The 21655-nt window shown below is 52.2% G+C and overlaps 1 protein-coding gene across 6 annotated transcripts; it reads left to right on the top strand.

The window, feature by feature from the left end:
• The first annotated feature begins 12641 nt into the window (after positions 1-12641).
• Gpat2 (glycerol-3-phosphate acyltransferase 2, mitochondrial) lies at positions 12642-21629 on the top strand. 6 transcript variants are annotated; one of them, XM_055603615.1, is made up of 21 exons: positions 12642-12743; positions 12861-12974; positions 13586-13659; positions 14010-14114; positions 14322-14450; positions 16088-16187; positions 16472-16605; positions 16843-16942; positions 17036-17248; positions 17869-17991; positions 18143-18225; positions 18475-18593; positions 19065-19135; positions 19208-19466; positions 19555-19703; positions 19862-19939; positions 20259-20390; positions 20480-20600; positions 20683-20748; positions 21080-21135; positions 21417-21629. In XM_055603615.1, exons 1-21 carry the CDS (start codon positions 12681-12683, stop codon positions 21531-21533), a joined length of 2406 nt encoding a protein of 801 aa, XP_055459590.1. In that variant the 5' UTR covers positions 12642-12680; the 3' UTR covers positions 21534-21629. The 6 variants fall into 6 exon arrangements, with proteins under 6 accessions (XP_055459590.1, XP_055459575.1, XP_055459559.1 ...); XM_055603600.1 differs by lacking the exon at positions 17036-17248 and having other exon boundaries at positions 12681-12743; positions 19226-19466; XM_055603584.1 differs by lacking the exon at positions 17036-17248 and having other exon boundaries at positions 12681-12743.
• The last annotated feature ends 26 nt before the right edge of the window (positions 21630-21655 follow it).

The following is a 21655-nucleotide window of genomic DNA, read 5'->3' as shown; positions in this document are numbered from 1 at the left end:
GAGTGACTGGTGTGCAGAACCTTCCTGTGGACTCCCAGTGGATGCGTTGCATCTGAAAGAAAGAGATGCTGTCGTTGTAAGCCACTGAGATCCAGGAGATGCTTGTTACCACAGCTAGCCTGGGCTGTACTGACGGATACACTCACAAGGCTGACCAGTAAAATCCTTGCCTAAAACTTCAGAATAAGGAGTTCTCTGGTATCTGGCCTATGATGGTTTCCACAGTAGGAGTACAGATATGCTTAAGCTGTGCTTCAGAAAAATAGATGAAGAGGGAGGTGGGTTACAATGAAAGCTGCAGAGAATGCCTGGTCATTCTATTTCCAGTGATAGATCTGGATGGCTAAAAACTCCTGTGTGGTTCTATGAGCCATTCGCCATTTTCTTATCCAAGCTAGCTGGGGCTGCTTGGGGCTGCTTTCATCTCTGTTCTGCTACAGGGTGAAGGCGCCAATGCCTCATGTCACAGATGAGGTGTGTGTCATCATAGTGCTGACTAGTTTTACGTCAACCTGACACAAGTTAGAGTCACTGGAACGGCCTTCTGATCTTAAGGAGCCTCCACAAGATCAGGCTGTAGGCAAGCCTGGAGGGCATTTTATTAATGAGTGATTGATGGGGAAGGTGCCATCCTTAGGCTGGCTCTCCTGGGTTCTACATGAACAAGCCATGAGGATCAAGCCAGTAACTGGCACCCCTGCATGGCCTCCACATCAGCTCCTGCCTCCAGGTTTCTGCCCTGTTTGCGTTCCTATCCTGACTTCCATCAGTGATGAGCGGTGATGTAGAAGCATAGGCCAAAACCCCTTTCCTCCCCACGTTGCTTTGGTCATGGTGTCTCATCACAGTGACACCAAGATAGCCATCGAAGGACAAGTGTTCACTTTGCTCCCTTTCCCGGTGAGACAATTTGAAGAGCAGAGAGAATGTAGCTCTTCTCTCCTTCCTCTCCCATATACACCTTCCTGCAGCAACTCTTCTCACCAACAGGGTGGCTGCTGTGATCCAAAGGTCTGTGCACCCCCCGGAAGTCACATGATACAGTCTAACTCCTTGGGCGATGCTGCTAAGAGGTGACCAGGGGCTGGGGGAGTAACTCAGTGGTAGCTGCTCTCACCTGGTACGTGTGAGGCCTCAGGCTTGGTCTCCTGAACTGTGAGACAGAACAAGAAGCCTCGCAAACACACACCTGTGAGCGCGTGGTGTGCACGCATGACACACGACACCCAGAGTCCCCTCAGAAGGAGGATGTTGTGGTGTGCTCACACCCCTAAAATCCGCCCTACTCACAGGACTTTACTTGTTTTAGACCGGTCATTTACAGCCCGGGTTGGTTTCAAACCCACTGTGTAGCCAGGGATGACTGAACTTCTGATCCTCTCTCTGGTCTCTACCTTCTGAGATGAGAGGTACGTACTGCCACGCCTGATTTACACCATGCTAGCGACTCCTGTGCATGTTTGGGAAGAACACTACCAGCTGTTAAGCAAGCGTCAGACCCTTTCTTGGAGACAAGGTCTCAGCACACAGCTCTGGCTGGCATGGAACTGGCTATGTAGACCAGGCTGGCCTGAAATGTACAGGGCTCCGCCCTGCTTTTGCCTCCTGAGTGCTAGGCTTATGATGTATGTTAGCGCACCTGGCCCAATTCTGTCTGTACCCGGCCCAGGAGAGCAGTGGTGAGGGAGCACAGGGGCCACCCGGAGCCCTAATGGTCCCAGACTCAGAGAGGGCTAAGACCAAAGTCCTGCCCACGTGCCTGAATCTCAGCACTCAGGGAAGAAACTTCCAGGCCTCTGGTGCAGCATGCTTCGAGACCCAGCAACCCTGCCTTAGTTTCTTTCTTGTTGCTGTGATAAAAAATCCCCAGATAAAGGCACTGTATGGGAGAAAGGGCTTATTTGGCTTACAATTATAGATTATAGTTCACCACTGAGGGGAAGTCCAGGCAGGAGCTAGCCACATGCACCCACACTCAAGCACAGAGGGCAACGGATTAACGAATGCATTCCAGTACTCAGCGGGCTCTCTCCTTATTAATTCCGGGGCTCAGTCTAATCTATGGTGCTACCCACTCTCAGGTTGGCTCTTCCCACCTCAATTAACCCAGTTAAGAAAATCCCTCCTGGACCAACCCAATCCAGGCTCCTTTCCCAGGCGAGTCTACACTGTTTCAAGCCAAAAGCAACCATTGCAGGGGTGTAAAGCAACAGCCCGAGTGGAAAAGTTCTTGCCACCAAGCTTGAGGATGGGAATTTGATTCCTGGGATCCATATGGCAGAAGGGGGAACTGAGTCCCAAAAGTTGTTCACTAGCCTTTTGCCTTTCCCTCCTCCACAAAATAAGAAAAAAAAAAGTTATATATATATATATATATATATATATATATATATATATATATATATCCCTTTTTAGCTGGGCTAAGGTAGCTGTGCTTTTGGCTTCAGAAGGCCTTGGTATGCTGGGTCTTCTCACAGGCTGTTAGCTCTGGGAGAATAGCTCTAATGGCATTCCCGCCTTCCATAGCAGAGCAGGCCAGAGTGGACTCTGCTGCAAGCAGGGTGTGTGTGTGTGTGTGTGTGTGTGTGTGTGTGTGTGTGTGTGTGTATGAGAGAGAGAGAGAAAGAGAGAGAGAGAGAGAGGGAGGGAGAGGGAGAGGGAGAGGTGTGGGCTGAGACCCAGACTCTTAGGATGCTTCCTCACCCAGGCTGTAGCAGCCCTAACAGACATCTCTGCAGAAGGTGAAACAAATGTTACTCAAGCAGGAAGAGATGGGTGATCCAAGGACAGAGAGTCCAGAGCTGTGGAAGGCAGAGAGCAACAGGTAGAGAATTGAAGCAGGGACTGAGTTTTCAATTAACAGGCTCCAGTGCTAGAAGCAGATGATTAATGGATCATCAGTGCGGGGTGGGGGTGGGGGGGTGGGGTTTGTGACCGCCACCACCTAGGACTGGGATTAGGGATATACAGGTTCCGGATTCCGCTGGAATAAGGAGCCACTACTGCGGCGTCTATCATACCTACAGCCGCAGCACCAAGGAGACTGAACGAGGCAAAAGGGCTGCCATGAGTCTGAGGCCAGACTGGGCTACATAGTGAGCCTTCCAGACTACCCTGGACTGTTGACTGAGTTGGTCTTAAAAAATAAAAAGAACAGGAAAAGAATGTCACCCTGGGTAAAGGTCAGGAGCCGAAGTATTAGATACATCCCCGTGAGCTGGCAGAACTCTCACCATGCTGAGTAAAGGTTTTGGATTGTGCCCCTTGCCTTTGGGATGGGCAGGGTCCGTGGGCTGCTGGAGGCCTGCTGCCTGGGTTGGGGCCGCCATCTCCTCCCTCACCAGGGAGGACTAACTGGGCCTGTGAGGATTTCTCGGGATTACCGGGAATTGGAAGACCTCCCCCTGGCTCTCTGAGGCCCCAGGAGGAGAGGGCACAGACTGCCCTTTGTTGCCACCTGGCAGCAGCCTGACAGAGTCGCTTCCTACCACTGACACGGAACACCCCAGGAGGAGGATTCTGGGGCTCCTGGTTCTCAAGGCTGAGGAGTTCAAGACCAGCAGGTGCCTCTGGTGGGGGTTCTGCCACTTCCCAGCATCTCATAGAGATCACATGGCAAGGCACAAATCCTGGTTCAGTTCCTCTGCAAGGTCACAGTCTCACTGGATAAAGCCCCAGCCTTGTAGTCTCCTGAAGACTTAATTTCATCCCGAATGTCCCACCTGAAATGTCACCTTTCGGCTACTTTCCCACCTTGTTGATGTCTATCAAGGGTTCCATGCAAAGTGAGGTGTTTTATCTTGTGGTGGTTGGGTTGGGGTACATTGGTTTTGCTCCCTTCCTGCTTCTGCATCTCCACCAGTCCTGCTATAAGCTGCTACCTGAGAGGTCTGCCGTCTGAGTCCTGGGGCCACAGCTATGGAAGTGGCCGTCTGCTCTCCTTACCTCTTCTGTTGACCTGTTCCCTGCAGCTCCTGCTAGCTCTGCAAGATCAAACCTCCTCCCTCCCCCCAGGTGATCTCATTTCTCCTGGAGTCTCTGTGCTCTGGTCCAAAGCTCAAGCTACTATTTCCTGCTCATTTTCCAAAGATGCAGCCCTCTCACCCTTTCTCTGTAGTTGGCACCCTGCTCTGCGTCCATCTGAGTCTTTAGAGGCGCGATGTTCCAGAAACAGTTTTTTAAATGCTCTTCTTAGTCCATGCATAGTCCACTGGGACATTTCCCCCCTCAACCCAGTAAGATAACACCTTTCTCCAAAGCCCCCACCACCACCTCCTTGCTCACTGTGACTAAGCCATAGCTCTGAGCTTTGCTGGGACTGGCCTATATGCCCATGGTGGCGTCTGATTAGAACTCAGTTCTCATGATCAGCAGGAGTCACAGAGGCACCTGATGCCGCCCCACGGTCAGACACTGCTACTGGCCCCTGGGCCACTCAGCAGAGTTTACTCGTGAGAACAGAGGATGTCCTGGTTGTAGAATGCGCTGCTCCTGCAACCGTTGCCTCGAAAGTTCAAGGCCAGCGTGACATAGCTTGACTACCGCAAAGAACGAAAACCAAAGCAAAGCCTGCAGATGCTCCAGTGGTTGTGGGTGTCACTGCTCCTGTCCTTCCGACACCCTTCTGCGCCTGGGGTGTGTGAGTCTGCTGGCCTCCTGCCTCTCTCTTCACAGTCAAAACAGCTTGGGGTTGCTCAGGGTCGCTGTGGTTGATCCAGGATTAACTAACAACACAAATGCCCTCTTTTGGCCAAACTGTAGTCTTCCTGGGTTGGAGCTCAGGGTGTGCGCTGTGCCTGTGTGAAGCCACCGTGCTGTTTCCACACTAGGGCATTTCCACCACATCTGTTTTTGTTGTTCCGTTCATAAAAGTTAGATCCTAGAGGTGACCGGCTTTGGGGACATCATTTGTTCTCCCTTCTCTTGCCCTATGGGCACCTGGAATTTGCATGAGTGTCACCTTACCAAGATGGAGACAGAGGCCTGATGGAAAATGGTGCACTGAGGACTCCTCCAAACTGGTCCAAAACCTGCCCTCAAGGCTCCACACTGCAGAAAGTGATTGTTTCCCTAGGGAGATCAGGTGACAAGTACCTGCCAATCAGAGCAAGCAAAAGCTTGGGCATTCACATGCATCTTGAAATGAAAGGGCTCCTTGCAGAATGTATGTTGAAGGCTCTAGAAACAGTGGTGGCCAGGATTTTTGGGCCAACAGTCCTGAAATAACTGACTTGCTGAGAAGTGGAGATTAAGATGAACCCCGCTTCCTGAGAAAATACTGCAAAGAAACAGTGTCCGCTCCCTCTGCAGGTCTGGTGTCTGGTGAGGCCTACCAGTTCTGCTTATGGGCCAACTCATTTGAACTAGGCTTTTTGCTACTTACAAAACCAAGATCTGAAAGGTCCTGGGGTGAATTTATAATTGTATTTGATCAGAACACAGAATGAGCAACATCCGTTCTCAGCTGGCCACTTTTTGCCTCTGGTTCTGAGGAGCTGGCCTCAAAGGACAACACTGTCCCCATTCCAAAGAGACTCCTCCTGCCTCAGCTCCCTGCCTCCCAGGGAGGAGCTGATACCCAGGCCTGCAACAGCCCCAGCTCACACTTGCTCTATGTAGCCAAGATAACACTAGGGCACATACCTGTCCTAGGACTCTAGAAAAGCTCCTCACCTCCAGAGGGAAGGAAAGAAGCCAGGGGAGCCAGAGGGAGGGAGCCACTGCATCTCCCAGGCCTGGGGTGGAGGCCTCCTGAAGGCCCACTCCTTTCCCATTGAAACCGAAACAAAGAAATCCATCTGTAGTTTTTGTTACACTTAGAAATAACTTGGTGATGTCCTACCAAGGCTGAAATAGGTCTAAAATCTCGTGCTACCAGAGAGTACACTGTCTCAAATGAACTTTGCACATCTCATGTCCCCTCAAAGCTTTGACTCTCAGGGTAGCACACTTGAAAGGCAGAGAGACTTTACAAAGGTCTGGTGGGGAGCCTTTTGGGTCACTGGGAGTGTGTCCTTGAAAGGAGCTAGGGTTTTGGTCTCTTCTTCTTTCTCCTCCTGCCCATGAAGACAGTAGCTTGCTGTTCTTATCTTGCAGATTTGCCTCCAGAGTCTTAAAGATGGAAAGTTTGTTCCTTTAGCAACTGAAACCTTTAAAACCAAGGTCTGAGAGACCCTCTCCCTACTCTAAGGTACTTTGGGGATTTGCTATGATAATGAGAAGCTGGGTATCGGAGCAGAGGAAGGGGGCAGGCCACAGTCACCTTGCACTCCTGGGACCCTTATGGAGGAGTTCTATTCTCTTTCTGGCCCTAGTGAGACATGGCAGAAAAGAAGTATCCAGGAAGGAGGTAGTCTCTTCTAGTTGCTGTCTGGACTGAGTCAGGCACCCTGTCATCATGAGGGAAACTGGTCTGGGGGACATCATGGAATCAAGCACTGAATTACCAGCCCAGGGCCATCCTATCTACAGACTGTTCAGCACAGGAGACATACGGCCTTTTCTGACTAAGCACCTTTGAGTTCAGCTTGCTTGTAGCAGGAAGCATTGTCTCCAGTCCCCTCATTTCTGCTCTGCTGAGCCCCTGCTCCAGTACACCAGCACAGACCACCACACCCCCACCCCCACTCTAGGGAAGAGCAACACTCCAGCTCCCTTTCCCAACCTCATGGGAGCTCAGCCTCGTGTGTGGCTGGCTGTTCATTATGTAAGCACTGTGTCCACAGAGAAGCTGAGGGCTGTGTTCAAAACCCTAGTTTGCAGGGGCCGGGGGAAGACGTAATGACAACCGTCTTAAGCAGTTTCCAATTTTCTTACCACTGCGACCCTTTAATACAGTTCCTCATGTGGTGACCCCCAACCATAAAATTATTTTCATTGCTACTTTATAACTGTGATCATAATGTAAATATCTGTTTTTTTGTTTTTTTTTTTTAATGGTCTTAGGTGATCCCTGTGAAAAGGTCATCCAACCCCTAAAGGGGTTGTGACCCACAGGTTGAGAAACATTGGCCTAGAGGATGGTCATTCTCACGCCCTCAGAGCTAGTACCCTCTCCCTGCCAATGCCTAGCTCAGCTTGCCTAGTGTTCTAACAATGTAGGCAAGAGAGGATGGGGGCAGGGCCTGGGGTTGGGCCAGAAGGCCCTCATGGAGGGAGTAGGCTGTTCTGTCGCTACTGTTCACTTGCCCACTGTGGAGTGAAAGCAACAACTGATTATAGACATTTGCTTTTCTGAGCAAGTGCTCTCTTTAGAATGTCCCAGGGCCTCATGAGGCCCCTTCCCAGAGTCATTGTGTTTAAAACGTACTGCTTTGATCCGGGGTGTTGATAAGGACAAAAACCAAACCAAAAAGAACCTCCAAGATCCAAGTATTCAAACCTACCCACTCTGACAGCTTGTTGCTTTCTGGAAAAGGACTGGGGGTCAGAAGAAGGGCCTGGAAGAAATTATGAGGGGCCTAAATGTCCCTGGACCCCGAGGTCACCTGTCACAAGGCTAAATGGACAACCCTGAGAGTCCTGGGAATTGTCTCCCCTGAGCTGAGCAGACAAGGAATGATCCTTTTGCTCCACCCTGTTTCCTCACCCAGATCTCTCACTTCTGAGTGCCTCTCCCTGTGCGGAGTCCCCCAGCTGAGACTTCTATAAAAAAACCTGGGCTCATAATCCCAGTGAAGGAAAGCAGAAATAGGCAGGGCCTTAGGGCTCCCTGGCTAGTGATCCTGGCCAACTTGGGAAGCTTCAGGTTAGAGATCCAGTCTCAAAATACAAGGGGAGCAACATCTGAGGTGGCCCTCTAGGCTCCATGTGCACTTACACACATTCACACTTGCAGCCACGTGAACACACACAGAACACACACAGACTTCAGATCCCCTCTTACCCTAGCCTCTACAGAATTAATCAAAACCAGGAGAAAGTGGCCAGGGTGGTAGATACTATGACCTGCCCTCAGCATTAATTCTCCCACCCTTTCCCACCAACACCCAAACTCCGCTGAACCCTCCACGCTCAGCTGTGGATTGCCACAGTGTTTATAAGACCCTATGGAAGGTTCTGGAATGATAGGAGCCAAGCACCCATCAGGGTGGCTGTCCTCAAAATGGCGTGGGGGGGGTATTATAGGAGTCCTTGAACATAGCATGTTGTTAGTGACAAGGCGGGTATCCCAACTCAAGACTGACAAGTGATAATCCACCCATCCTCTGCCCTCTGTCTCAACTCTTAGTGGATTGTGTGGTGACTGTGCGTAAGTGGATGAGAGCAACCCTTTTTTCATCCACTCACACAGTCCTCATCTAGAAACATCCAGAACTAAGAAGTGAATGTGTTCCCCACCACAGGGAAGGCCTTTGTCCTTTTGGGCTGTAGGAGTCAGTTCCATGAGTCAGGATCTTTGGGGCAGTACTTATGTCCAGGGAGGGGTTTCTTAAGTTCATCATGGTTCGTGGGCCAAGCAAAGAAGAGCTTCAGTGTTTCCTAAGGTTGGGTCAGGCCATCAGTCTGCATAGCACTTGGCCTGCAGGTCTCACCACACCGTGTAGCTCTGGACCTGCCACAGACTGCTGACCAGATCTTCAGCACCAATCCATGATCCATGTCTACAGTGTATACAGCTTTCTGTGCACAGATTATGACAAACAGCCACAGCCATCACGGTTGCCCAACACATCCTTTGTGCAGCTGAGTCCAGAATGAGGCCAGAGCTCTGCTGGATATAGCCCCGGACCCTGCTGTCCCTACCCAGTCTGGAGCAGCTGGCTTGGGCTCCCTCTCAGCATGAGATCCCTCCGTGAAGGTGAAAGGTGCCTGCAAACAACCAAAAAACTCACCTTTCTATCCAGACGGTGATGCTGGAAGACATCCAGACCCACACCGGGGGGCGGGGGTGTCAACTTGCTATTTCTAAATAAAGGGGTTTTCTTTGCTTGCTTGCTTTTTTCAGCTCCCGAATCTTAGAGTCTGCTTGCTGCAGCCTGTGCATCTTGATACAAAACAGCATTTAACACGGGAGCCAGGTATAATAACTAAAGTTGGTAATCTTTGTACTGAGGAGACAGAGACAGAAGGATCAGGAATTCAAGGCCATCCTAAAAAAGGACGGGGCACGAAAGGGACCTTGTGTGTACTAGGAGACCATGAACAACCTGGTAGAAATAAGTGGGCACAGACTTAGGCCTTGGGGGACACACACAGTGACTATATCCTCAAGGGGAGGGTAGACAGAGGAGAGACAGAGATGTAGTAACGAGAGCCATCTTTTGGGGCTCGGGTCAGCTTATATGTGGCTTTGCTCCTGTGGTACAACAGGCTATGAAGCTGGAACCCAGTTGGCTGTCATGTGGGCAGGGGGTAGTGTCAGGTAACATCCTCCCCCCATTTATTCTATATTGTACCACCTTTTAAAGTTATTTTAAATTTATGTATATGTGTGTGGGTGCGTGCATATGAGTGTAATTATCTGAGGAGACCAGAAGAGGGTGCTAGATCCCTTGGGGTTGGAGGCAGCTGTGAGCCTCCTGATGTGGGTGCTGGGCACTGATCTCAGGTCCTCTGAAAGAGCAATATAAAATGTTAGCCGCTGAGTCCACTTTCCAGTCCTGTGTAGACCTTTCAAGTGCTGTTCCCTGGCTGGGTTTCTGGAAACAACGAAATGATGAAGGAACCCATATAGTCTTTGTTCCTAGAGTGCTCAGAATTGACACAAAAGCAGGTACTTATCCAAAGGACATCACGGTCACAGCATGTATTCATTATATGCCTTGCCTGTTGCTGCACCCAAACACCTGACAAAAAGGGTTTGTTGTGGCTCACAGTTTGAGGGTGCCGGCCATCTTGGCAGGGAAGGCATGGCGGCAGGAGCGTGAGGCAGCTGACCACATCACATCCAATCAGAAAGCAGAGAATGGCTAAGTGTTGGTGCTCAGCTCAACGCGTCCTTTAAAAAAACTACATGGTTTATTTTGTGTGTGTATGAGGGTGGCGGTCAGAGGACAACTTGGTGGTGGTGGTGGTGGGGGGTTGGTTCTCACCTTCTGCTACGGGTCTGGTGTTTGGTTCCCAGCACTCATGAGGGAACACTGTAGTCTGTAATGGCTGATCTAGATCCAGAGCCCTCTTCTGACCTCACACGTGCATACTCCCACAAAGACACGCACGCACATAATTTTAAAAATGTGTATTTTTTGAGACAGGATCTCACTATGTAGTTCTGGGTGACCTGGAACTTTGCTATGTAGAACAGTCTGGGCTTGAACTCACAAAGATCCATCCGCCTCTCCTGGGTTGAAAGCTGTACGCTACTGCCCCCTCCCTTTTTAAGACACTCTCTTTTGCCCTTGGACCCTCTGCATCCCATGCTTCCGGATTGGGAGGGCAATCAGGGACCCAGGCCCGGCCAGGAAGTTCTCCCCACACACTCTAAACAACCTTTGCAGTGAGGGCGCCCCAACCCCCAACAGAGATCACGTGGTACAGAGCTGGGCGTCTAGGGGATGGGGCTTCGGGCCCAGGGCGCGTCGGGATTGGCTGTTACGGCAGCTTCCCAAGGTGCATGCGCAGAGCCTAGTCTTCCCTCTTAGCTGGCTCGGTCACGAGGCTGTTTGGCGGGAGTTGGCGGGAGCTTCGTGGGACTCGTGTTCTGGGCTGGGCCTGGCCAGGTTGGGCTGGGCTGGGGTTTGGGTCCGGCAGGGACTGATGGGGAGCTCGGGCCGGTGGGTGGTCTAGTCGCCGGGCCTGACACACAGACAAACCCACAGGGGCCTGCGGCCTAGCTGGTGGCCCTGGAGAGCCCCGCTTTGACATTTGCTTGGCTTCTGGCACCTGAGACCCGGAGGACAGCGGCGAGGACGGACTTCCGGTGCCCCCTCTGAGACAAGCCCTGTCCTCCATCTTGGTTTTGACGAGGGGCTTCCTTGCGGGTCCGTAGGGTTGTTTGCTGAAGCTGAGCCTTTAAGGTTAAGTTCTGTGAGGCTTAGTAGGGCAGGAACAGTCTACATTGTGGGGGCGGGCTTGTATTTTAGCCTTTGGTCAAGAGCTCCACTGGAGCCAGGCACCAGATGTCACCTCTGTGGTGGGAGGACTCACAAGCCCGAGTGAAAGGGAGGGTGGCTCCTGTGCTCCCCTCCCCCCAGGCGAGGCCTTGTTGGGTATTTGCTCAGAGACGCCACATCTCAAGGTTATTTTTACAGCAGCTGGAGGCCCCCGCTCCTTATATAACAAGCTCTCTGCTTTAAACGTAGGCCTTAAATCCTAACATTTAAGCACATATAGCCGGCGAGAGGATATATGTGAACTGTATTTGGCCCTTTTGGGGACCGGTGTTTCATCTATGCAGGATGCCAGTGGCCCTCACTTAGGGAACTTGGTGCCAGATGTGTCTGTATTCTGTATTGAGAAACTGAGGAAGGAGGCTGGAGAATTCAAAGCCAGTCTGGGCTACATAGCAAGGCCCTGTCTTGAGATACGCCCCCAGACTGACCTGGATTACATGAGCTAGATCGTTAACTTAATTGGCTCCTGAGACCTGCACCTTGCCTTGCCTTTTACTCAGTTCTTTTAGGGCTAGCGTTGCTCAGTGGGGTTAATTTTTGAGGTTAGGAGCGGTCAGCCATCTTTCCTGCAAAGGAGGCAGGACTCCTTACATTGCAGCCTTGGGGGTCTGAATGGGGCTGTGAGAACACTTTCCCAAATAGGGAATGTGTTTGAAATGAGATCTTTGGGGCCTGTGTGTAGATGAGTCAGGATCCGGTACCGCTGAGTCTCGTGGTGCTAAAAAGCACCAAGGGGAAAGAGGGAATGCCTGAGGCATCCTGGAAACTAACTCCCAGCTGGCTCTCCTCACCCTCTCCGTGCCCCTCAGCTGCTGAGTGTATGCAGGAATTACTTGTAGCTCTTGACCTCAGGTCAACTTTCAGATGATGTGGGGAAAGTGAAATGGGAACCCTGGAGGTCTTCGCAAGGCTGCGTTTCTGTCAATCTTGGGCCCCGGAACTCATGGGAAAAGGAATCTAGACATATCATGAGCTCACAGCCCCAGCAGAATCTGTGGATTCAAGGATCAAGAAGGTGCTCTCCTCAGGCTGGAGTGTAGTGTGATTGGGTGAAAAAAAGAATGTGAGTAGTCAGGCTAATCTGTTCGGCATGGATATGGTGGGAGACGAGGGTAGGGGGACTCTGCTGCGCAGGAGTCTGTCTTCCAGAGAAGCACAATGGATCTGCACTTCTGCAAGAGAGACTTGGTGGGTTTATGGAAAGAGTGTCCTGTTCCTTGTACCTCCATTTTGCTGGTGTAACCCAGGCCTTTCCTTCTACACTGAGAGTCTTAAGTTGCCATTACAACCCTAGTTGCTGTTAGGAGACATTGGGGTGTGCAGGTGGAAAACGGCCACTCCTCATGTTAGCCTGAGAGAGCCCCTGACTTACCAAGTACAGCTAACTTCCTGGAGGGACAACTCGTGAGGGACAGATATTTGATCAGACTTGGCCTCCAGTTTCCTGGCAATTGTCTTCACTGCTGATGACATGGCTGTTGTCTGTCTTGGGGTAGACATGGGATCATCCCACAAGACTTTATATTTTGGCCCAGATAACATGTAGTTCTGTCCTTTTGCCATTTTCCAGGTTAGGCTCAGGTGGAGAGAGGCCCAGTGCTTAGTTCACAGATCTTACAGACCATCATGGACACTACGGTGAAATCCAGTGCCCAAACCCAGGAGAGGAGTAATCACAATGGTCAGGAGGTAGTGTGGGCATTTTCACATCCTTTGCCCTCCCCCCTAGCCTCTGTGACCTTCACTCCCATGTGCCCCTCTGTCAAGGATCCTGAGTTCACGCACTCTCCTGTGGCCCTTTTCTAGACCAGCCTTTGGTCCTCAGGCTTTGGGATGAAGATGGAGGCCATCATTCCATTCCTGGGGAAGTATCGTCCCTTTATGGGTCGCTGCTGCCAGACCTGTACTCCTAAGAGCTGGGTGAGTGATGGTAGGGATGGGCCCTCTGTTGCAGAGCTTAGGCTAGTTAGTTTGGGGAGTGAGGATTCTGGGAAGCTGTCTCTTTCATGTCTTTCTTCACTGAACCATGCCTTTACTCTTCAAAGGATGGATGCACAGGGTTCTATTGTTGGGGTGTGGCTTGGGAGAGTTGGGTAGGAGGCCTCAGGAGAGATAGGCTATCCCTCCAAGGCTGGGATACAACTATGTCTTCATAGTTCTGCTCAGGGGACACTGTCCACTCAGAGTCCTATAGCACTCAGCATCTCTTGCATATGTATATTACGTGCTGGTGCCAAGAGGGCTCAGCATTCTAATGGAGATTCAGATTACATTTTCTCTGCTCTTGCTGAGTTAAAACCCCTACTCAGAGGGGTTTATAGTGAGTTTATCTCTAAGAGGGCAACTCCAAACGGGACATGGAGCCTTTTTCTGAGCCAACCCTGGAATCTGGGATCAGACATCTGGGAGATGTACTCTCCATATTTCTTTTGGTAGACTCAGAGGGCCACCAGGCAGAAGCTAGATGGATAGGGTATGGACTTTGCTTGCAAAGGTCCCCCAGGACATGCTGTCCCTTCCCTCTTGGGCAGGAGTCCCTCTTCCACAGAAGCATAATGGATCTGGGCTTCTGCAATGTGATCCTTGTGAAGGAGGAGAACACCAGGTAGTCAGAGCTGGGGGTGCAGGTGGTGGGTTGCAAGGGCCCTCCGCCCTATCATTTTCTTCCTGCAGTAGGAAAAAGAAGGGCACCCGTCCTCTCCTGCATAGCCACAGCAAACTGAGGCAAGCATTACTCTCCTGTAGTTCCTTCCATGTGCATGTAAGGGTTGCCCACAGGCTGTCAGGCCACTGTGCCTCCTCAGAGCGGAGAGGCAAGTGGTCCCTCCCCCCACCTTTTATTTTTTACTCCATGGTAGAGCTTGGTCCTGGGACATGAGACTAGGGTGCAAACCCTTCCTGGTGACAGACTGCTGTGTACCCTGGGGAGTTTTCTCTGATCCATCTTCCCCTTAGGTTTCGGGGCTGGCTGGTTCGCAGGCTCTGCTATTTCCTGTGGTCCTTGGAGCAGCACATACCCACCAGCTCTGATGCCTCCCAAAAGATCATGGAAAACACTGGGTGAGGAGGCAGATCAGAATCTGGCATTTGTAGGATACTTAAAAGGGTGACAAAGGCTCTAAGTCAGGATGGCCAGGGCTGGCTGGAGTAAGGCTTATGGAACGTTCTCTCTGTTTGGGCCCATATCAGATTCCTGGCTATGTACTGGGGACGTGATTGGAGAGATTGCTGGCATCTAACCCAAAACTGTCCCCCTAACTGCAACAGGGTGCAGAACCTCCTCTCAGGGAAGATTCCAGGAGGGGCTGGAGAAGGCCAGACGCCTGACTTAGTGAAGAAAGAAGTGCAGCGCATTCTGGGCCACATACAGTCTACACCCTGCCCCTTCTTGCTCAGGTAACTATGGTGAGGGGTATATGTCCTGGGGTTGAGGCCTCTGCCCCTTCTGGAAAGTGCATGTTGGCTGGGCTTGGGAAGTCACTTGTGTATCTGGATGGTGTTTACTAGAGTGGGCGACAACCCACTGTCGTTCTCTGGGTTCACTCTGTACAGGTCTGCACACTTAGATGTAGGATATTAAAGCCTTACTGTGGACAATGATACAGCTGCTCAAAGAAAGGAATGAGGGCTGAGCCAGAGTTCCCAGAAGGGGAGAAAGCCAGCCCTGGAGGCACAGGAGTAAAAGTGAAGGAAACAGTCTCTGTGGAGGGGAAAGCTGGAGTCAGGGCCCTGAGCAGGAAGGGCTAGGTTCACAGCAGATACTGACATGGTGGAAGCTGATGAGTGAGGCAGAGGGCAGCTGGAAAAGAATTGGAGAGGTAGAAGAAACCAGAGCAGAGCCACTCCAAGGGCAGTGAAAAAACAGTTGAAAAGTTTTAAGTGAAAAGTACTAGCATGATGAGGTGAGGTCAAAAGCAGAGACCAGCCAACATCTACAAAGCTGTTTGTCCCAGTGAGAGATTGACAGGGGTGTTGGAATGAGTAGGTAGAGAGGTTAAGGTGGTAATAATGGGACTGGGTGGTGGGCTGGAGGTGGTGAGAGGAAAAGACAGAAAATCCCTGTTTCTGGCCTAGGGGTGTGTACAGAGAGGGACAGGCTTGGTAAGGAGGGAACTGGCCCTGGAAGGATGTTTGGATTGAAAGAGTTCCAAAAACTGACCTGAGGACTTGGTTGTCTGTATAGTCCTGTGAGCTCAGATGAAGGGGTATATACTTGCAGAGCTGTAGATACAGTTGATGTTTAAAGCCAGGGGGCACATTAAGCTGCTGAAGGTTGTGAGTCGGGCTCAGTTGTCTTTAAGTGAAAAAAAGAATGGAGAGTCTGTTGGTGATCTTGACCAGCCCTCTATTGTAACAGTTCTTGGCTCTGTTGAGGCTTTCCGGCCCTTGGTCTCAAGATGTCCTTGTGTAGGAGCTACCAAGCACAATTCTAGTGGGCTGCCTGCTTCCTCTGTGCAACTCAGTAGTCAGGTGGTCTAACAGTACAGCTTTTATAGGCGCATAACATCCTCCAGTGTTCCCACAGAGATGCTTCTCAGAATTGTCCCGATCAGATGTGGACTTGCTCCTTGTCTACCAGCTTTCCTGCTACCTACTTTGGTAGCGAGATGGTCCCCCTACTGGGCATCTGAGCAAATGCACTGAGCCCTGCCCTCCTTTTATCATCTCCCTTTTGCTCCACTTTTCCCAATATAGGCTGCTGGGTTCTGTCCGGAAAGGGTCTGGGTCCTTTGGTCTCCCTTTAGATAAACAGAGGCAGAATCCGTGTCTGGTGGAGCCAGGTGTGTCGTGAACTTGGAAGAGTCAGTACCTCACAGGCATGGGCTGTGGTATCAGGACCCTTTGTAGCCCCAGCACCCATTTAGCATTGTGTACTGCTCAGCAGGTTGTGACCTCTCTACTCACTTTCCTCCTGTTCAGTGTGGGCAATAATGTTGCTTGCCTTTGAGGAATTTTGGGCAACCTTCTGGGGTGCTGTGGGCTGCCTTATGGACAGCGACCCAGCTGCACCTCAAGCTGACATTGCTTCCAAGGCTGTGCAGCTGGGCACTGCTGTGGTTCCTGAACCGCCTCTTTCTGAATGTGCAACTTCACAAGGGACAGATGAAGATGGTCCATAAGGCTGTCCAGGAGGTAAGCCAGGCCATATTGGATAGGACTGGATGGCCAGAGCAGATGACCAGGCCCCGTCAGTTGTTAGAAAAGTCCACAGCTCTTGACAGCCTTGTCACCATGTCGCCTCATAGTCCTGCTTCTACAGGGTTTCTTAAAAGTTGTGGGAAGGCTGCTCTACCTTTGGGGAATGTGCAGAGGAGAAGTCCACTCTCCCTCCCTTGATGCTGCACTAGGACTTGCAGGTGCTGGGGTCTGGCTGTGTTTTTAGTGTGGGCGCCTTCTTCTGGCTGTCTCTGGAGCAGGGCTCGCCGCTTGTCTTCCTTTCTACACACAAGTCTCTCTTGGATGGTTTCCTGCTGCCTTTTGTACTGTTTTCCCAGGGCCTTGGTGTGGTCCGTGTGGCTTTGGACCCCAGCACGTGCTCCCCTGCTCTCAGGTATGACAGGAGGGCAGCCCCAGCTGGAGCAGGGGGTAGAGGGGATTTTGCCTTCTTTAGCCTGTTTGCAGCCATATGGCAGCCCAGCTTGTAGATTCAGAAGGGTAGCCAAGGGTCCCTGGGCTATGGCTGCTTCAAGTGTCTAGACAGACAGGCCTGGGAGAATCAAGGCCCTTGTAGGCCTCTGGGCCAGTCCTCCTCATCCCCTTCTCATTCAGCTCTGTCCTGTGTTCACAGAGCTCTACTGAGGAAACTTGGGGGACTTTTCCTCCCTCCGGAGGCCAACCTCTCTTTGGACAGCTCAGAGGGTATCCTTGCCAGGACTGTGCTCCGTGCAGTGAGTGCTCCCAGGAGCCATGTAGGGTGGGCCAAGGGTACAGGGCTCTGCCCTGATTCTGCCTCGATGCCCACCCTTCCTCTCTCCTTACAGGCTGTGGAGCAGCTGCTAGCCAGTGGGCAGTCTCTGCTCATCTTCCTGGAAGAGCCCCCTGGGTATCCAGGGCCCAGGCTTTCAGCCCTGGGCCAGACCTGGCTAGGAATGGTGGTCCAAGCGGTCCAGGCAGGCATCATCCCAGACGCCACACTGGTACCAGTTGCCATTGCCTATGACCTGGTTCCAGATGTACCATGGAACATGGGCCATGTGAGACCCTCTTGTCCCTGGGGACCAAGTAGAAACCAGTTCTGGGTGGTACAATATGTTCGGTGGCTGGGATTCTTTAGGGCTGAGGTCAGATTGGGACGTGAAATGTGTATAAAGGAACTGTCCCTAGAGTCACCATCCTACAGTGTCTCCCAAGGTCTTTACCATCACCATCTTACAAAAGTCCCCACAAAGGAGGTCATGAGTGAAAAGACGGGGATCCATTCCCCTCTCCCCTGCACATGCTTCCCAACATGACTCACCACCCACAGCTTCGCTCAGGAAGGTAGGCAGCAGTTCCATACTCAAGCGTGCCAGATGTGTGAGGCCTGGGTCAGGCCGTGGCACTACCACCAAGTCCCCCTGGTGGACACGCAGCAGAACCACATGTGCCCTCAGCAGGTTCAGTGTATGTTGGGCCAGGCACCGCAGCTGCCCAGAGAAGCCCACATCAAAGCCACGAAGTAGTGTCTCCTCTGTCAGCCAGGAGAACTCCCCCAAGAGCTGTGACAGGAGCACACCCTGCCACAGGCTGTGGAGAGGACCAGTGAACAATGTGGAGGCAGAATGGGTAGTAGCCCTGAGACTTGTCCAAGAAAATGCATGTTCCTTCACTGCAGGACTTGGCTCCTCTGGGGTTATGGACAGGAGCCTTGGCTGTCTTTCGGAGACTGTGTAACTGCTGGGGCTGCAACCGCAGAGTCTGTGTCCGGGTGCACCTTGCCCAGCCATTTTCCCTCCAGGTATGAAACCAGTTGGGAAAGTCTGGGATAGCCTTTGTGGTAGTCTGGCCTTCAAAGCCATTTGTAGGGATAGTATTTTCTGTCTTACACGGTCTGAACAGGTTTCCTGGGGTGGGGTGGCAAGAGCAGACCACGTCTTTATCCCGGGCAGGAGTACACCATCAATGCTAGAAGCTGCTGGGGGAGCAGGCAGACCCTGGAACACTTGTTGCAGCCCATTGTGCTAGGGGAATGGTAAGGAGCACAGGTGTACGGGTCTCGGGAGGGAGGCAGGCGGCTCTTCAGCTGCACCCATCCAGAACATCAGCACCAAGACACTCTCCCTCCCTACAGTCTAAGTATCGGGTGGCACACTGGCCTGGAAGGGCAGAGGGTTACATGAGTTCTCCCAGGACTTGGGGGGAAACAGCCAAAGCTTTGGAAAGCTTTAGACTTGTGTGGCATTTTAGTCTGGTTTCATGCTTTGATCTGTCTCTATGCCAGTAGTGTTGTTCCAGACACTGAGAAGGAGCAAGAATGGACCCCACCAACTGGTCTCCTCCTGGCCCTCAAAGAAGAAGACCAGCTCCTGGTCAGAAGACTGAGCCGGCATGTCCTAAGTGGTGAGGGAAACCCAGATCTGCACCTTTGGGGGTGTGACTTGCTGTACTTTCTCTATGTGGATTAAAAAGGGGCAGTTATTAGGGCCCATGGTTGTCAGTACCAGACTCTCCACTCCTGACACCAGAAGAGTAGGGGTGTCCAGTGACGTGGGGAGCACAGGAACTCCATGTCCAACCCAACCCTACCTCAGATGCCCTGTAAATGGGGATGGTAACTGAGAGTAGCAGCATGAGCCTGCAGAGTGCATGCGCTGAAGTTTGTTAATGCCTTCTCAGAGGTCACTCCATGTCCACTGTTGGGTGGGCCTGGCTCACAGCACGTGATAACTGCTTCTTGGAACCTGCTCTCCCCTGCTGGGGTGGAGTTGGGGTTGTGTGGCTGGAAAGATCTATGAAAAGCTAAAAGCGGGATCAAGCCTCTCTAGGCCCCGACTCCTGGCCACACCCTACATCTCCTTCTTCTCATCCCAGCCAGCGTGGCCAGCTCAGCAGTGATGAGCACAGCCATCATGGCAACACTGCTGCTCTTGAAGCACCAAAAGGTAGGGCACTGTATGGTGGGGCCCAGGGAACAGCAGGGTTTGGCTCTCTGCTCAGGCCTGTTTTGTCTCCAGGGTGTGCTCCTGTCACAGCTCTTGGGGGAGTTCTCCTGGCTGACAGAGGAGACACTACTTCGTGGCTTTGATGTGGGCTTCTCTGGGCAGCTGCGGTGCCTGGCCCAACATACACTGAGCCTGCTGAGGGCACATGTGGTTCTGCTGCGTGTCCACCAGGGGGACTTGGTGGTAGTGCCACGGCCTGACCCAGGCCTCACACATCTGGCACGCTTGAGTATGGAACTGCTGCCTACCTTCCTGAGCGAAGCTGTGGGTGGTGAGTCAGTGGGCTCAGCAGGGTTGGGAGGCATGTGCAAGGGAGAGGGGAATGGTTTACTCCTCATGCTGTCTTCCTTCTCTGCCAGCCTGTGCAGTTCGGGGGTTGCTGGTGGGCAGAGTTCCACCTGAGGGGCCCTGGGAGCTGCAGGGCATAGAGCTACTGAGTCAGAATGAACTGTACCGCCAGATCCTACTGCTGCTGCACCTGTTACCTCAAGACCTACTGCTGCCCCAGGTCAGGCTCCTCTCCTAGCTCAGCAGGACCCTGGGCCTTGTCCTTATGACCGCCTGTGGTAGTGATCTTGGCCTCCAGCTATCTCTGGTCAGGATTCTGCCAGCAGCCCCCTCCCCCATGGGGAATCTTTGAAGGGCACTGGTGCTTCTCTTCTGCAGCCCTGTCAGTCTTCCTACTGCTATTGTCAGGAAGTGTTGGACCGACTCATCCAGTGTGGGCTTCTGGTTGCTGAGGAGGTAAGCTCCCACCCCAAGGGCCGGCACCCTGGGCTGCTCCGCTGACTCTAGTGTGCTCTGGGAGTGTACTGCCATTGGCCCAGCACACATACAAACTGCACTGTTCATGCCAGGTTGGCATGTGTGGCTCTGAAGTTCTCTCCATACCTATAGCCTCACGTTTCTTAGTGAGCTTGGGTACTTGGCCCAGGTAGTTCTCAACATCCTTTTGGGCTGCTCAGATCTGATTGCACCTGCCAGGACCAGGACTGAGGGCTGTAGGGCTGTATCCTGCCTAGCCTTACCAGGGACCAGACCAGTAACTCTCCCAACCCCCCAGACCCCAGGCTCCCGGCCAGTTTGTGACACAGGAAGACAGCATCTGAGTGCAAAGCTGCTGTGGAAACCAAGTGGGGACTTCACTGACAGTGAGAGTGATGACTTTGAGGAGCCAGGAGGCCGGTGCTTCAGGGTGTGTTGGGAGAAGCTACCTCAGGAGGCAAGTGGAGGCGGTAAGGTACCTGGGAGCCTACATTCCTCCTTACTCTGGTCTGTCTCCAGCTTAGCCAGCAGTCTCGGTGCCCTGACTTCTTCCTCTTCCTCTGCCGCCTGCTCAGTCCAATACTCAAGGCCTTTGCACAGGCAGCCACCTTCCTCCACGTGGGGCAGCTGCCCGATTCAGGTAAAGCCCTTACTCCCCTTGCAGTGTTCGGGGTGGGGCTCAGTCCCAGAGAGCTGGGGTCTAGGTCTAATCTCTCCTGCAGAGGTAGGCTACTCGGAGCAGTTGTTCCAGTTTTTACAGGCCTGTGCCCAGGAGGAAGGGCTCTTTGGTGAGTTCCAAGCCCCATCCCAGGCTTCCTGGGGGTAGGTTTGCTGGTGAGTGCTGCCCTCTGCTGGTTGCCTGACTCCAGGGAAGAAAGACTTTTGTTCCCATGTAGGCCCCACTCTTCTGTTTGTTTGGTTTTTTTGAGACAGTGTTTCTCCATGTAACAGGGCCTTGGCTGTCCTGGACTTGATTTGTAGGATCTCAGAGATCTATATACCCCTGCCTCCGGAGTGCTGGGATTAAAGGAGGGCACCATGATACTGGGCTCCTTGGGGAAAGTCCTGCCCAGTGGCTCCCTGGCTTGCCTCAGCTTTCATTGTCTTTCTTACCTCCAGAGTGTGCAGACCCAAACCTCGCCATCAGTGCTATTTGGACGTTCAAAGACTTGGGGGTAAGAGAGGCCATCTCATCGACCTGTCCCTGACCTCATCCCTCAGCCCCATGAGCTGCTAGAACTGCTTAGGAGGACTACCTTGTTCCTCTAACCCATGGGGGTATCTAGCATCTGATGAATGCTAGAGTGTGTGGTTTTCCTGCCTTCCCCTACCACTACTATATCAAGTAGTATCACACTCGGGCACTGAGGCGTCACTACAGGTTTGGGGGAACAGGCTTGGCCCTGGGGGCATTGTCCCCTAAGCAAAGGTGATTATAGTCCATCTTGTGTCTCAGGTACTACAGCAGATGCCCAGCCCTACAGGACCCCAGCTCCACCTGTCCCCTACGTTTGCCAGCCGGGACAACCAGGACAAGCTGGAACAATTTATCCGACAGTTCATCTGCAGTTAAAACCGGGGAACTTGATGGGACTTGTCAGCCTAGAACTTATGTGTGTGTCCTCTGGTCAGGACACAGCTAACCTGGATTTAGGAAGCCTGTGTTTGCTCATCATTTGGTGTGATAAATAAAGG

The sequence above is a fragment of the Psammomys obesus genome, unplaced genomic scaffold (genome assembly GCF_907164565.1).
Source record: "Psammomys obesus unplaced genomic scaffold, mPsaObe1.curated_primary_1811, whole genome shotgun sequence".
Taxonomy (NCBI): Eukaryota; Metazoa; Chordata; class Mammalia; order Rodentia; family Muridae; genus Psammomys; species Psammomys obesus.
This window is presented reverse-complemented; position numbering and strand designations above follow the sequence as displayed.